Raw genomic sequence first — 18,069 nt, 5'->3', positions numbered from 1 at the left:
AAAACCCATGTAATATAATACTGATCATAGAAGTGACACAGAAATTGATGGCAAGTCGTTACCAAGACCAGGTACAGCGTCTTTGCTCACTTTTGTAAATAGTATTAGCAGTCACTATGCACAACACTGCACACAAATCAACAGTATATTGTCAATAGCTGCTTGTTGTTATGGTGCAGAATACTCTTACATAGTTACTGTTGATAGCGACCATTAACATTCCAGAGCGACATGCAGTCTGCTTACTTCACCAGTCGCAAAGGGGACAAGTATAAGTGTGCAGTCAGCACACAAGTCTCAGATTCATATTTCATTGCATAGGATGCACATATGTCATACATAAACTAAGAAAAATGCTGGGTAAGGAACACTACATATTTTTACCCCTTTTTCATTCGTGTATTCTGGGTAATACCCAATGCTTTTAGGATCCCATAAATCTCTGCACATGTGAGAATACAATGCTTTCAATCTTGTTTGCAGACAAAAAACTACCAAATAGTCCTGTTTTGTGTTTATGTTCTCCCATTTTGTGTGTGTGTGTGTGTGTGTGTGTGTGTGTGATTTTTGCTCATCACCAATACTGTCAAATGTGTTTACTGCATTTATGCTTATTTTATTGATGTTTTCTGATGAAATTGTTATTCTGTCAGACAGCAAAGGACTTGGGGGAGCATGGTTAGCACACTGGACTCGCATTCGGGAGGGCGACGGTTCAATCCCGTCTCCGGCCATCCTGATTTAGGTTTTCCGTGATTTCCCTAAATCGTTTCAAGCAAATGCCGGGATGGTTCCTTTGAAAGGGCACGGCCGATTTCCTTCCCAATCCTTCCCTAACCCGAGCTTGCGCTCCGTCTCTAATGATCTCGTTGTCGATGGGACGTTAAACAACACTAACCTAACCTAACTTGGGGGAGCAGTTGAATGGAACAGACAGTGTCTTTATAGGTGAATATAAGATGAACATCAACAAAAGCAAAGCAAAGGTAGTGGAATGTAGTCTAATAAAATCAGGTGATAATGGAGTAATTCGATTAGGAAATGAGACACTTAAAGTAGTATATGAGTTTTGCTGTTTGGGCAAAAAAATAACTGATGATGGTCAAAGCAGAGAGAGTATAAAGTGTCGACTGGCAATGGCAAGAAAGCGTTTGTGAAACAGAGAAATTTGTTATTATTGAGTATTGATTTAAGTATTAGGAAGTCTTTCCTGAAAGTATTTGTATGGAGTGTAGCCATGTATGGAAGCATAACATGGGCGATAAACAGTTTAGACAAGAAGAGAATAGAAGGTTGGAAATGTGGTGCTACACAAGAATACTGAAGATTAGATGGGTAGATAACTAATGAGGAGGTGCAGAGCTGAAAAAGTTTGCACAGGATAGATTGGAATAAAGAGCTGCATCAAACCAGTTTTCAGAGTGAACACAATGACAATGATGATGTTTATCTACCACACAATGAACCATTCCTAATTGTAGGAGATTTTCATGCACTTAATGTGATATGGGCATCTGTATGAATCTGCTCCAGGGGTCATGTTGTTGAAAGTTTCATTGTATCAGGAGAGTGTGCATTCTTAATTCTGGTTGGTTCTGGTAGTAGCTCACACTTCTGCACCGCAATGGACCCATTCTCCACAACAAGCCTTACTTTCAGTAGTGATGCCTGTATAGACGTTCAATGGGAAGCGGTCAGTGACTTGCATACAAGTGACTGGTCCTACCTTCTGACAGAGCAGCCCCTGAAGGGAGGCTGTTGGAGTGGATGCTCAACAGAACAAACTGAACACTGTTAAGCAAATGAATTGTAGAATGAAGACTTTTATCCAACAATCAGAGGAAAGTGTGCAGCACTTAGAGCAGTTCAAGTTTACAAAAACCAATAAGAAACTTTCAGCCTTTTGGGTATTAGAGATGAAATTATGTCAAATAATTACAAAGAACAAGTTGAGATGGTGACAATAGATCTCAAACTCCAAAGATTTTTTCGCAAAATCTTTTTTATGGGAGATAACCACAAGAGATTGAAGCAAAATGGAAAGGGCTGTTTTATTGCTATAGAGAAGAGCAATAATCCAGATCAACCAATAATAGACAATTACAAATTATTTTACTGGTATAACACATCCATAAGCTAGATCTAGTATTCCACCATTATAGATTGACTTTTGTGAGGGGCCATTGGGACTTCCATACTATCCACTCGGTAAGCTCCATCTGTCTTCCCCCCATACGAGGGCTACATTTAATATTGTTGGTCTAATCTTACACTACATGGACATAGTCAAATCCACAACAGCAGAGGCTCACACCTGCCTGATGGAAAGCCCCACCCTCCCAGTATATTGCAAAGTATAATCAACTACAAGTGTGTGTCTGTGGTTTTTAAAAAATAACTATTACATAATATATATTGCACTCCCTGTTTTTCTTGTAAAACAAATTACACATTTACATTTTAAAAAATGTTGCCTTATATCTCCAAAAACATTGTTTGTTAGCCCATTTGCTAAAGCATCAATAGTTTCAAAACACAGTTCATTAACATGTGCATATTATTTGGTTTAATTAACCAATATTAAAATCTTTTTCATAGTCAGCTCGAGTTTTTGCACTTACTGAATATCTGTTTTAAGTTAATGTGTACAGCTTTTAAATGCACAACAACTTGCAATTGAAACTGCAACACTCAGATAGCTAAGTAAAATATGAAAACAAACTGAAAAAGTTGCTCCTTGACAACTTCTTCTATTGCTTACAAGAATTTCTATCACAGTAATGTGTAAAAGGTGGTGGTTAGGAATTACTAACTCACTTCTATATATTAGAAACAAGTTTATAAATGTTCAGCATGTAACCACATTAACAAATTAATTTTCAATGTGACTGTAAAATGACTTGTTCCATATCATTATGCTTTATTGCGCAAAATGATCCAGGGAACATGTAACCAAGTGAACTATCTGCTATTACTTTAGAAGATAAATTGGGATCTATCCACAAACAGAATCTGTATTTCTTTAGCCAAATCCACTTCATTATAAAAAAATGAATGCAAGCTCTAGGATAGTACTTCAGAATTCTCTACAATGAAGTTTGAGTTGAGAGTGGTAGACAGTGTAGCAAATGGAAAGTGGAACAACCTGAAAAATGCAATTACATGTACTGCAAAGGAACAACTAATGTCCAGTGCCAACACCACCAAGAAACCATGGGTAGACAGTGCAATAATTAAGTTAACTGAGGAAAGAAGGAAATTAAAAAATTCCAAGGACAATGAAAGTAAGGCAAATTGCAGGGTTATTCAAAATGATCTAGACACATTTAAAAACATGGAAAGAATTCTGTAGTGATATACAACTGTGGGCTCACTCTTGCACAACTTAGGCAAGCGAAATGCAATCTACATTGATCTCGAGTTGCTGTTCCTATACATGTAATCGTATAATGTCTTACCTCAATGCAAACATTTTTTACAGTCATTTGAAAGTATCTAGATTATTTTGGATAATCGTGTATAACAGACTCAAAATTTAGTAAACAGAGAATAAAAGAAAGCTAAAAAAGTTTGGATTGAGAAACAGTTTACTGAAACTGAAGAAAGTATAAAAAGGGGAAATGTAGAAACAGCATACCACCTAGTCAAGGCACAATTTGGAAAGTGACATGCACAGGGAACCATGTTCAAATACAAAGGTGGAGTATATATCACAGACATAATGACTTAGAAAAACACTAGAAGAATACATAGAGAAGTTATATGATGGACATAGCATGAAGGATAAGTTAATAGGAAAGGCAACAGATCTATTACAGAATGAATGTGGAACAAAAATAGTAAGAGAAGAATCGGTAAAACAGTTACAGAATAAAGCCAAAAAAGATTCCTAGTTATGATTCAATAACTGTAGAAATGCTTCAAGCACCAAATAAAAGAAAAAAAATTACTGTATAAGCTCATCAGTGAGATATATGAAAAAGGAGAAATCCCTGGAGATTTCTAAAGATCAGTGCTTTTCCAGAACTGAAGAAAACCACAGCAGACAAGTGTGAAGACTATCATGCACTAAGCTTGCTAACCCATTACTCCAAGATTAGCAACAGAACATGAGACAAAATTAACTGAAACCTCTCTGAAGATAAATTTGGATTTACGAAAGATGGAAGAACTATAGAACAATAATTAGCTTAAGAGCACTATGAAAAAATGCTGATAATTAATAAACCACTATTTGTGGCCATAATTGATTTAGAAAAGGCTGTCTACAATATAGATTGGTCTAAAATGATGCAAATTTTGATGCACATTAAGTTGGATCGCCTAGACATAAAATAATCCATCAGCTTTATAGGAATAAGATGGCAGTTGTCAAAACAAAAGACAGTGATGCAAAAATAATAGACATTCCTGATTGGAACAGTATGTAAAATAACAGAAAGGCAACCACTCACCTATAGCAGATCAGTGCGTGGAGAACAGAAACAGCATGCACAAGAGCTCTTGCTCTTTCACTAGCAAAAGTACACACAGACCCCCAAATGCACTCGCCTGTCACCAGGGAAGTGTGCCTCTCTGTGGTTCTGTATGTGCTTTTGCTAGAAAAAGAACAAGAGCTCGAAAGCTTGTACGAATACTTTTTCCTGTTACGTGTATCTGTGCTCTACACATCAGTGCATGTCCACTATAGACAGTTATGCAAAATTTGCAAGAGTAAATAAAGGTCCTCGGCAGGGATGCAGCCTGTCTCCATTACTCTTCAACATAATACACTGAGGAAGCAATAAATAAGTGTAATAATGCATACGTTGAAGAAATAACTGTACATAGAGATAACATAAAAATATTTAGATTTGCAGACAATATAGTAGTGTTAGCCGAATCTAAAAACAGTCTCCAAAAAGTTGTAGCAGGGATGAACAAAGCATTTGGAAAGCTGCAACAATAAAATACTGTTCATTTGCATAAATGGTTTATGAAGTGTTACAAAGCAGCCAGGCTTAGGGCCTTACTACAATGTGTATGGAGCAAGTTGGATGTAAAGCCATGGTATGAGTCTGCATCCAGCATCAAACCAGATGAATGTGCCTGCTGATGACTAATTAATGTACTGTCTCAGATATGGTGGTGATGGGTTCACATATTGATTTCTAAAACGGATGCAACTCGTAATTGAAGGCTCTGAGATGGAGCCGTCCCAAAATACGTGTTTAAAAAAATTCTCAATATTGTATTACAAAATTTAAACTATCGGAATGCATTCTGCATGTTTCCCATAAATATTTCATTAATGATGGTCAATGTTTCTGGAACTTTTAATGTCTGATATCAAGTGATGTTTTTGAAACAGGTAGTAGCTTTTCTTAAGGCTGAACTTTGAAATGCTGTTTAGCTCTATGAAGCAGTGTTCTGAGGGCGTGACATGTTTGGAGTGCAGCTCTTATGGGCATTAGAGGGCTCTGGTGTTTCAGCCTAAGGGTGTCCTACCAACATGCACATAATTTTCACATTCCACTGCTTACATCAAAAGGGAATCAACAGAGTTGTCAAAACTTTACTATTGAATCCACATCGTTGTATATCTATGTTATACTTAATTGTGTCATTAATGGTTAGTCTTTTGATAGTGTTTTAGACAGTCTGTTTGTTTCTGCCATTGGCAGTTGTATCCATTGTTGGAATAAGTTTGTAATTGTCTTGCCAGAATGCATTAGAGTATGATAACATAAGTATAGCCACTAAGTGAGAGTTTCACGAAGGATTAGAAGAAATAGCACATGAAATATACCACCTGAGGGAAATACGTGCTGTTACTTCAGTTTCTTTGCTTGCTGACTATTGGTAGCGTACGTTATTAGGAAGTTTCTTCTTCTGAGAGTATTATGCATGGGTTTAGTGAGTTTTATGTTCTTGCAAATAACAGCAGCATACCATGAGGTAGAAAACAAGACCATATGAATTCAGTGTGCACTTTATCAGGTAAAATTTTGGGACATGCATTAGGATGAAAGTGAAGAAACTTGGTATGCCCTGACCTGATGTATACATGAATCAAGAACAAAAACTGTCTAAATCCAGTAAGGTATACATGCAATTTTAACAGAGTAATGTACAACACAGCTGCGGTGTGCGCACTTTATCACTTAAGATGAAACAGGGGAAAATCCACAATGGAATAATGATAATATTATGAAAAGGCTACTCATCATATACCGGAGTGCTGAGTTGCATATAATTACAAACAAAAAGACTGTCAAACAAGTAAACTTTCAGCCAAAAAGGCCTTCATTAGAATCAGACAAAACACACACACACACACACACACACACACACATCTCAACATCTCTGACTGTTGAGGCCAGTCAATGAGCCTCAGCGTATGAAGGGAGAAGCATTCTGTGTGATGGGGGTGAGGAGGAGGCTGGGATGGGGAGGGGGGAGATAGCTGGGTAGGATTGAGGGATGGTAAAGTTCTGCTTGTAGAAGCAATCAGGGATAAGGTGGGGAGAGGTTATAGCAGCTAGTTGCAGTTGGATGGTTAGACAGAGGGCAGGTGGGAGAGGGGTCCTTTATCTATTTATCCCCTTCCCTGCTCCTATTCCATTCCAGCACTACACAGCCATCTATTCCACCAGCATACTCACAGTCTTTTTACTTCTCTCCTTTTCCCCTGCCCCCACCCCCGCCCCTCCCTTCATCTAACCTCCTGATTATTCCTAGCTGCCTTACCCTCTCCCCATCTTGTCTCTGTATGCTTTCACAAGCAGCTACTGTCCCCCACTCCTACACTGCTATCCTTCCCACTTCTTACCCCAGCCTCCTCCTTACTCCCACCACACACTGCTTCTCCCATTGTTCACTACTTTTCGCAGTGTGGCCTCGGCAGCCAGAGATTGTGGTCATATGTGACTGAGCTGATGACAAATACTGTGTGTAAATTACCATGGTGCTTGTTTCGGTTGCTCATGTCAGTCAGTCACAGTGCAAGATCCGTGACGTGGAAACATCACTGTTTTGTCATGTGAACTCATGAACACCGCAGTTTGAGCACACAAAACACAAAACATTTGAAGTTTAAAAATGAAAACACCAAGAACTTTAAGCATTCAGTGCAGGTAACATACACCACATTAAATTTCTGTCCAAAACATGTCTGTTTGTATGATTTGCTGTGGTAAACTGTCGGAAAACGTGACGTTGGGAGATAAATAAGCTACCTATAGATTTTATCTTGGAGTTTGTAACATTACAGGACATATTGGGACATATTGAAGTATTCGATACTGTAGACTTTTAGGGGATGTCGATACAGATATGCAAAATGTAAAGGGAAACTTTGGTGATGTTTAAATATTGTACTGTGTCAATATTAGGACATTTTGCACAGAAAGAACAAAAATAGAATTAATGTAAATATATATTAGTGTTAGTAACCTATTTTCATTCAATTTTGTAATTATATTTCATTTTGTAAAAGAAAGACTCACTGTTTGCTGTAGCTCTGATTAATTGTATAAATTATCAGTTTTGAGCTAAATTATTTCGTATAATATGGACAAGATACTTTTAAAAACTCACCAGCTAAAGAGAAAGTCTGTAAATGAATGTTTAATGCACACTTCTGGAACTTTCTATGGAGAAATTCTATATTATGATCGCAAAAATACGAAAACTTGTGAAAACTGTTTCATAACCTAATTTCGAAAGACGATTTGTATCAAGAAATATTGCTAAAAAGATTTATTTACGTTTTGAAACACGATTCAAATCATTTTACATATAAATAGTTGTTCTAAATCACTCAAGAAATATCCAGAATCAAATGTCAAGATATTTCTGGAAACATCGGTACAAATCTGGTGAAGGTTATCCAGAAGCTGGTAGAAAAATGTTATAAAATCTATTTGGAAATTATGCTTGTAAGAATTTATATGTACTGATCCTTTTACTTACTTTAATCTGTACTAAAATTCTGTAATGTCTAATTTAGTTTTAAGTCGTGGATTGCTATCGTATTGTAAACAAAACATTGTCAAAGACTCTCATTGTTTGGAAAGATATTAATACACCTAGGAGTTGTCAGTTGCCAGTTCGGTTATGCAGTGCAGTTAGCTCAGAGAGTCAGTTGTTGAGTCTGTGAAGTCTGTCAGTTCTGTTTGTAAATAAACGTCTGTAATGAAGAATTACTTGTTGTCGCCAATATGAACTCAAGACCTTTTGCACGAAGCAGACACCTCCTAATGCAACGTTTTAATTTGGTGTTGAGGAGCTGAAATATTATAATTTGGTGCAGAAAGTCCTGGGACGTTATAATTTGGTTGAGGAAGCTGGGATGTTATAAGTTAGATTTTGATGTTCTGTAGTAGTTTTGCATCAAACAGAAAGAATATGCAGTATGTTTACATATATGTTTGACTAGAGTGTGGTATTGCTCCGCCTGGCCCTCCTGAAATCTTCATTGTGATGGCAGACTGATCTGTAGCATAGCCCGAGGTTGAAGTTAATTCTGATCGATAAATGTCGCAGACTTTCCTATCGTGGAAACCACAAGCCACAGCTGTTCTAAAATGAGAGCAATGGAAATTCTTTGGTATTTCTGGATACAGAATGACCAAAAACATGTTTCCTCTTAATGGATGAAGGAATCAGCATATCAAACTGAAAGTGAAATTTTGGCAGTTAGGCTGAGTCAACATAGCAATGTTTCTACTTAATACTATCTTTTTTCTAGTTGTGTGCGAATGTGGATTGAAACTGCTGATCCAAATGATTCTGTAGCTGTGAATCATTGTCAGCTTTTCTGGATGCATGATTTTTCATTATTCTACAAGCACCAGTGTCAATGAATATATTGCTCATGTATTATGTATTAGTGGTGCTAACTGACATCGACTAATTTTCATAAGTTCTGGTATATATTTAGGCTATTTGTGGTTGTTGAATTCTGCATGTAGTCAGGCTGTATGAAGTCTTTACACTTAGCAGCTCTATCTTTATGACTATGGCAGTAATTATTTGAAATTGTTTCATATTATCATTGGCATTCTAGTACTTCCCACTGCGGAAGTCAAACACGCGCCAGAACAAATGGACGTGGTCAGCACATAGAGGGCTCCACGTCCGCGGTGGCTATTCCATGCAGCGAGGGCGCCACTGCTACGCCACGTGCAGACTGCGGCCAATAGCCGCTCCCTCTGGTTTCGTAAATAGGGACCCGCTCTGCCCTAGTCCAGTCAGTCTAGTACTCGCTCTGGATTGCATCTCTATCTCGGCGGTACTGCGTTCTGGTCGTTGCTCGTTGTTGACATTTGCCTGGCTCTGTTCCGAGTGGATTTCCTGTTGGTGTTTGGTGTTTTGATTTCTACAAGCTTCCGTTGTTTATCTCTTCCTTGTTGTGTCTGTCATTGTCGGTTGTCATCGGTCTGTCGTTCGACTCGTCCTTGTGTTTACCCAGTGGTGCGTGCTCCACCGCCGGCGGCTTCCCCGCCTGGCGGCTCCGATCCGCAGCTCAAGGCGTTCCCGCAGTTTGTTTTGGTTACTACAGACATTTCTGCGTGCCATCATGGTGAAGACTGTCGACGTAGAACGTAGCATAACTAATGTAGTTTCTTTGTTGTCAGACACCACTGAACCATCTGATTTTAACTGCTGTACCCATAGAAATACAAGGCACAGGTATAGTGGTGCACAGTGTGCTCTGTCTCTTCACTCCTCTCTCCTAAAAGTACACTTCCTACACTCCTCTTGCATAAAATAATAAATCCAATCCTGCGTAGTGATACAACTTTCTGTCTCAGGTAATTGGCTGTACAGCTTTTCGCTTTACGAGCATAGTGTAGAGTGGCAGGGGGGGGGGCGGGGGGGGGGGGGGGGGGGGGGGCAAGAGAGGGCCCTGCACTTGTCCCTCAATTTTAGTGTCTTGCCCCCCCCCCCCCTCCCCCCCCCCCCCCCCCGAATAAATTATAAATTTCTGAGGACATCCATACTTACCAGGCATATATATGTGGCTTGTTTTGTAGGACTTTTCTGTCTGGAAGGTGTCTACATGGAGGAATGTTCCAGGACTACAAATCATATACAGTTTATCAGTGAGCACTATCAGCAGAAATGGCAGAACTTAATGAGAGATCAGAGACTGAGATAAACCTGTGGCATTATTTAAATGGCAAAACAAATCTGATGACAAGAAGTTCTATTGCTTATTCTTAACCATGCTATAGTTGTTGTGTGATGTAGTAATCCAGAAATTTTCAAAGAACAGCAAGTGTAATGAAATGGGCACTAAAAATTGATTAGCAGATACGTTAGTATTGTTTGCTTTATTTAATACTGAGAACAACAGGTGTTTCATCTTTTCTGCTGAATGGGCTATACTCGCGTGGCTATTACATTTCCTCTTTATCTTCTGTAAGTTGGGAATCCTTCAACTGCTAATAGCCTCCTTGAGGAATCTGTGTGGCTGGATGGTTCCTTGAGGCAGACATTTTACTCTATAATTCTTATTTTGTGCTCATTAAATAAAATGAGCATTCCTTGCTATGGCCCAGGTTTCTTGGTTCCTGACACTGAACAAAAATTTGTTGAGTTTGAGAGACATATACACACATTAAAAAAAGTTTTGCATCACCTCAGTTCTGAGAATTCCTGAACCTGTACTGAAAATTGGAATAGGAATCAACATAAATATCATTTCCTTCCTTTAAACCTCACATTGCATGTTGTACTACCATACAGCAGGACTTTCAGATGTGGTAGTCCAGATTGGTGTACACACCGGTACCTCTAATACACAGTTGCACTTGCTCTTGCATTGATGCTTGCCTGTATTCGTCATGGCATGCTATCCACAATTTCATCAAGGCACTGTTGGTCCAGGTTGTCCCACTCCTCGATTGTGATTCCGCGTAGATCCCTCAGAGCAGTTGGTGGGTCACGTTTTCCATAAAAAGCCCTTTTCAATGTATCCCAGGCATGTTCAATAGGGTTCATGTCTAGAGAACATGCTGGCCACTCTAGTCAAGTGATGTCGTTATTCTGAAGGAAGTCATTCATAAGATGTGCATGATAGGGGCATGAATTGTCATCCATTAAGACGAATGCCTCACCAGTACGCTGCCGATATGGTTGCACTGTCGGTTGGAGGATGGCATTCATGCATTGTACAGCCATTAACGCGCCTTCCATGACCACCAGCAGCTTACGTCAGCCCCAAATAATGCCACCCCAAAACATCAGGGAACCTCCACCTTGCTGCGCTCACTGGACCGTGTGTCTAAGGCATTCAGCCTGACCGGGTTGCCTCCAAGCACATCTCCGACAATTGTCAGGTTGAAGGCATGTGCAACACTCATCAGTGAAGAGAATGTGATGCCAATCATGAGCGATCTATTCAGTATGTTGTTGGGCCTATCTGTACTGCGGTGTATGGTGTCGTGGTTGCAAAGATGGATGTCATGAGTGAAGTTCTGCCTCATGCAACCTATTGCACACATTTTGAGTCATAACACGACATCCTGTGGCTGCATGAAAAGCATTATTCAACTTGGTGGCATTGCTGTCAGGTTCCTCCGAGCCATAATCCTTAGGTACCGGTCATCCACTGCAGTAGTAGCTCTTTGGTGGCCTGAGCGAGGCATGTCATCAACAGTTCCTGTTTCTCTGTATCTCCTCCATGTCCAAACAACATCACTTTGGTTCACTCCAAGATGCCTGGACACTTCCCTTATTGACACAAAGTAACAATGCGGACGCTATCTAACTGCGGTATTGACCATCTAGGCATGGTTCAACTACAGACAACACAAGTCATGTACCTCCTTCCTGGTGGAATGACTGGAACTGATCGGCTGTTGGACCCCTCCGTCTAATAGGCACTGCTAATGCATGGTTGTTTACATCTTTGGCCGGGTTTAGTGACATCTCTGAACAGTCAAAGGAACTGTGTCTGTGATACAATATCCACAGTCAACATCTATCTTTAGGAGTTCTTGGAACTGGGGTGATGCAAAACTTTTTCTTGATGTGTGTATATTTACAGTTGTTGAAAGTTTATCACTTAGTTTCCACAAATTACCCACAAAAATTGAAGGGTTGTAATATATCAGATACTTATATCCAACTTATATACTTTTTCTGAGTGAACCACAGTCAGTTTGTAATGCTTTTGTATCAAGACAACATGTTCATAACTTTCCAGCTGCCGAATGACACAGTAATAAACAATGAATGTCAGGCCACTAAGGTTTCCAGATATTTCTGCAGTATCTGTTAGTTCTAAGCCAACTTACGTGCTGTTGCTGATATTTGCATTCCAAGGCCTGAAAGACGGGCAACTCTTTCTTTGTATTTGCTGCATACAGTTGTTGCATATTCAAATGGTGTTTTGAGTCTGCCACAACTCTAAAAGAAAAATAATTAACATATGTTAATAATGTTTTGAAAAAAGGACAGTAACAGATTTTTATTTAGACAAATTAAGTTCATTGTTTTACATGCAAATAGGTTGCAGCAAGGCGTGGCTGAGTGGTAAAGTGTCATACTACAAATTCAAAGGTCTTGGCTTTGATCCCAAGTCAGTCTTAGGGTTCTTATCTGTGACTTACTACTGCTTTCACCATTGACAGTGATTGTTGATGTGAAAAATGCCTAATTTTCACTGTGGTTTGTAGTCTATGTAAACTGTAGATCCCCCCTTAACTGCTTGAGGAAGTCAGTTCAAAGGTTAGAGGATGGCAAAGGCAATAGGACCATGCCTAGCAAAGCACTGTTGTGCTCAAAACAATCTTCAGATTGATGGCAGCTTTATTTACTTTTCACGTTGCAGCATGTACTGTATTTGGAAGTGTAGAATTTTTTTGCAAGGAACAATTGCATCTCGGGTATCATGAAATAAAATAATTATAAAGAATTCCTGTTTGATGCAGAATGTAAAGGGGCATGCACAGTGACAGAACTGTGTTAATTTTTAATGACATAACATGGGCAACTATTAAACAGGCTGAACTATGGAACATCCTATAAATCTGAATACTTCCAGCCTGGACCTTTCACTCTGCCATACAGATATGCTTTTGTGAAACTTCTTGATATATTACAAGTTTGTGCCAGACCAGGACTTGAACTGGGACCCTTGCTTTCACGGGCAATGTTCTTATCAGTGTGCCGTCCAAAAATGGCTCATCACCTGACTTGAAATATTCATATTGGTAAGTTATTTTTGACAATATCCTTTCTCTGCTTACTACTAGTCTAGCAAGGTATGGAGGACAGCTCCTGTATAGTTTTGAAAGTAAGTGATAGAGATTGACACAATTGAATACTTTGTAGACAGTTGTGAGTCAAGCTGGGATGCCTTAGTGATTAAGATCATTGCCCACAAAAAGCAGAAACCACTCGTGGATCATGGTCCATCATGCAATTTTAAACTATCAGGAAATTTCATCTCTTATATCATAAAAAACTGTGCCTCTTTTCACAAAATTGTTCTTGGTCTGTAAATCTTCAACTCTCTTCTCCATCCGACTAATGATTTAAGAAGGACTTATGTAAATAATATAAATCGTATTAACTATTTTCTCCATACCACCAAGAGAATATTTTGATCATTCTACCAAAATCAGCAACATCATGGTCAGTCATTGCGTAGCTTGTCAGTCTATTCTCTTCTTTACAATTTATAGACTTGTGGCTGCCCCAGTGAAGAACTTGTCATGTGCACTAAGTTATCTTTACTTCAGTGCAATCACTGTATGACTTATGTCAGAATAATGAAATCCACGGCGTCAGTCAAAATGAATGCATACAAATGAAGAGTTTATGCTGCAAACTCTTTCTATGCCTCACAATAGTTGTGACCATGTCACCCATCAGTCAGCCAATTTGAATTCTTCCTCCTAGCAAAGGATCTTATTGTAAACAATATGTTAAATCCTAATCTTCATTTCATTATCCATAACTTACTGACTTTCCTTTTCATCATTTTTAACATCTTACATTCCGAGATCTAATACATTAATATCATTTAGTTATTATTTTCAGTTTTTGAACTGCATTCCATTTTTGTCAGTTAGGCTGACAGTGCTGGAATATGGACTATCATCAGCATCTTACTTTTTGACTAGTGAACATGGAGTAATGAACAGAACAGGATATTGTCACAATGGAAACTTGTTTCAAAAATGAGGGATGTTGTACAGAAGCAGTGTAAGAGATTTCTGGTTGACAAAAGTGCAAGTAATAGAGCTACGCACACTGATACAGAAATTTAAATTACTATATGCTTCCCGGTGGAGTTTAAATCCTTGTAATATTCCTGTACTTCTTGTGGCAGGGATCCACAGTTATGAATTAACATTTCTCTGGGTCTTGAGAAACTGGGTTCTTTGACAGTCAGAACAATCTCATGATCATTCTCAGAGACTGACTAATTCCCGAGAGATTTTCTTCTTGGTACCTATAAAAACCAACTAGTGCAAGCAACCCATCATTTAAAGTACTTAGGACCACTTGGATGGTTGAGAGATTAAGATTGCACAAGAATTTCATGAAGAGAACCATCATTATGGTTAGGCATATTTTGTTTTAAATCATATCATTAGTAAGCTCAGTGTTAGAACACAGAGAACCCTCAAGAATTTTTGACCAGGTATTGCATCTAGATTCACTCTAAGGTGTGTAACAGGAAGTTGGATTTAAAGAATGTTTAGACAATAATTTTTGATGATGATGCCAGAAATCCAGTGAGAGACACTGGAGTTGTTACATCTATAATGAAATATATATTTTATAGGTTTGTTTGGATATGAGTGATTAAGGTGTTTGGTTTCAACAGCATAGTGCAACCTTGTCACAAAGACAGTGACAGATGTGGACAGTGATTTCTGTTATGGCAAGATGCATTTGTGAGGAAAATATTGTGACCTGATACTGTCTAATCAAGATGTCTCTGAAATCCCACAACACAATCAGTTCCTGTTGTTAATAACAATGACTCAGGTGAAATTTCTAAAATAGAACCCTAATCTTGCAGGAGAAGTATGGAAACTTTGAGTGAATGTGGATGTTCCCCATGTACACTACTGATGAAAAGGTTTCAGGTCTCCAACTGGGCAGCAGAGTCACTATACTGCGAAATTTCAATGATTGTCATACTCATAATCTTGTCAACAGGAATGAAGGTTATATGCTAAGTTTGTCGTGGAAACCTGTGTTTTAACTAGGTTGGTGTCCAGAATTAAAGCAACAAACTGCTGTTTCCCCATTCTGTGTCTAATTCACGATATAATCATACAAACTGTCAACCAGATGTCCATATGATCATGTTCTGCATAGAAGGTGTTGTTCCAGTCAGCGGACAACCAGGCCAACGATGACATCAGGGCACATATGAAACAAGGTAGTGTTTGCTGGATAGCCCCACATCCACAGTTGCTGTGTACACAGTCACAGACAATACAGTATGTCACAGAGAAGATGCCTACCAGACCTTCTGCGATGGAGGGCCATAGAAAGAGAGAAAGCAGGACAGCCGCAAACTGATGTGGATCGGTGGCTTAATATGAACCGTTCCATTGTTTCTTGGATGTGGTGATAGATTACAGAGACCAAAACAAAACTGTATACTGTAGATCAGGGCAGGGCTGACCAAATGTGACGCCAAAAGAGAGGATCATTATTTGGCTGTAAGGGAACAACATTACTGCTTTAGTACTGCAAGACAACTGGCATGTGAGCTTGCAGCATCCAATGGACATGTTGCCCTGAGACAAAAGGTGTGCAGAAGGCTTCGGTAGACTGGCCTTTATTGTAGGGGACCTGCTTTATGTTAACCTCTCATGCATCTTCATGGAAGGGAAAATCTAGAGTGGAGTCATCAACATGCCACCTAGATGGTTGAACAGTGAGCCAATGTTGTTTTCACACATAAGTCCCAATTTACTCTGAAGAGTGGTTCTCAATGGATTCACATCTGTAGGGAATATGGAACACAATTTTAGGACCTAAACATCATAGAAAGAGACTGATTTTGAGGAGGATCCGTAAATGTGTTTGCAGAGATTATGTTTACCACTCAAACCCCTCTTCGTGAACTTGAACGGGTGAATCGGAAAGACTTAACTACTGTCAGGCATCATGATGAGATCTTGGGACCTCATTTGCGATTGTTGCGAGGTGCTGTGGGTCCAGACTTTGTACTGATGGATGATAATGCTCAGTCTTACAGGGCATGGGTGGTTGATACTTTCTTAGAAACAGAAGATATTGTACACACATCGTAGCTTGCTCGCTCTCCCAATTTTAACCCCATAGAATGTGTCTGGAATGTACTAGAGAGATGGCAAACACCACATCAGCATCCACCAACCACTCTCTAAGACTGCAAGCAGCTCTGCAGGAAGAACTGGTGTTACTGCCTCAACATGAGACTGATGACACCGTTTACAGCATTCCTCATCAGGCCTGTATTGCTGCCAGAGGTGGTCACACCCCATACTGAGCTTATTAACTAGTTGTCAGAATGTGTGTGCAAATCCATTAAATTGGAAAAAAAACTAAGAAAATTTTTGTCTACCATTATGAATATTGCAGTTATTAATGTTCTGAGTTCTTTACATTATTTCTACTTTACTATCACCTGTTTATACTGTTTTGTGACAAAATAAAAACAACCTTGCAAAATTTCCAGTTTAATTTTGGACACCAGTGTATGTGCTGAGTGTGTGCCCAGAGGCGGATCTTATATAAGGTTGATCAAGGACGCATATTCAGAGTTACAAATGCTAGATGGGGGGGGGGGGGGGGGGGGGGGGTCAACCACCACCATTCTGTAGTATAAATGTAAAGTCATCCAGAATATCTCGACACTTTTTCAGAAGATGCCGTATTTCAACACTGCCACCTGCTTCAAGACCCGATTTATGTACGCCATCATGGAAACTTTTGCCTAAAGAACAAGAGTTTGCCGCAGCTGTCACGGAGGGCATTTGACTGGTATCAAATTACATATTTAACCATAGAAATCAATGAGATACAAGTTTTTTCACATTTTAAAGTTCTAAATTTCAAAATTTGCATTCAGGGAGCAAAAAACATATTTGGTCTCTGTTTTTGTTACACTTCTAAGGTGTTTAAATCTTAATTACCAGTTCATCTGGTTGACATAGCTGAATACTAGTCTTCATGCATTCAGTGTCCTGTAGACAGTGATTATCCTTGGCTGCCACAAGGCGAAGACCTGTTCCAGGAGCAACACAATTTGAGTGGCAACCACTTGCCGCCACCCACAGGATGCTTCTATCAAAAATCAAATCTTCAGTCTTTCTTCTGTTGGCTTTATAGTGAGGAAGTGTAGGCGTATCTCGAGTATGAACGCGATTTCCACTGGATGCACATATTTCTGGGCCGTTGCTGAATATTGCAGTATCAAAACGGTCACAGATAAACTCCTAAAATGTAAATTTAAAAACTATTAATTATTCTAATGCAATGCACAAAGTATAATTATGTAAAATAATCAAGGAATTATTTTAATAGATGAAGGTCTTGAAAATCTAATTTTTTTCTGTGATACAGTGATTCTAACAGGTATTCAGTAATAACTTTACCTCACATCGCCCACTTATACAGTACGTAGATTTACTGTAACGTGAGCGCCAGCTATGGCAGATTGTGCCATCAGGAAATGTCCAGCCCCTGCTTTTTGAACCACCATTCCTCTTATAACACCAAACAGTACAAGCTTCTTCAGCTGTTAAATGTGCAGAGAACAGTTATCAGTAGTTTTATTTATTCGTTTCAGTTGTTACAAATGTTGGTACATTATGGAATAATGCAATAATTACACTGAAACACACTTCTTTTGTTCCTTTGTAAAACAGAAATTTTTATTTTGTGTGATCTAGTTGTTAGATTATAAGCCGGTTTTCCAACATCACAACAGCAACATTGGTTTATAACATGATTTTATCTCTCTCTCTCTCTCTCTCTCTCTCTCTCTCTCTCTCTCTCTCTCTCTCTCTCAAAGTGTCAAGTTTTCCTTTGTGCATGTGAGATAAACAGAGAAAGGCAGTG

At 39.0% G+C, this 18,069-nt stretch overlaps 1 protein-coding gene across 1 annotated transcript in view; it reads right to left on the bottom strand.

The window, feature by feature from the left end:
* The window catches only part of LOC126354035 (A disintegrin and metalloproteinase with thrombospondin motifs 7-like), a 423,933-nt gene that overhangs the window by 39,552 nt on the left and 366,312 nt on the right, over positions 1-18,069 (bottom strand). Inside the window, exons 13-15 of the mRNA XM_050003371.1 lie at positions 17,604-17,746; positions 17,142-17,444; positions 12,288-12,399 (exon numbers count right to left, since the gene is read on the bottom strand). Coding sequence (XP_049859328.1) covers positions 12,288-12,399; positions 17,142-17,444; positions 17,604-17,746 — 558 coding nt within the window. The remainder of the gene's footprint in view (positions 1-12,287; positions 12,400-17,141; positions 17,445-17,603; positions 17,747-18,069) is intronic.

Source organism: Schistocerca gregaria, chromosome 3, assembly GCF_023897955.1.
Source record: "Schistocerca gregaria isolate iqSchGreg1 chromosome 3, iqSchGreg1.2, whole genome shotgun sequence".
NCBI lineage: Eukaryota > Metazoa > Arthropoda > Insecta > Orthoptera > Acrididae > Schistocerca > Schistocerca gregaria.
This window is presented reverse-complemented; position numbering and strand designations above follow the sequence as displayed.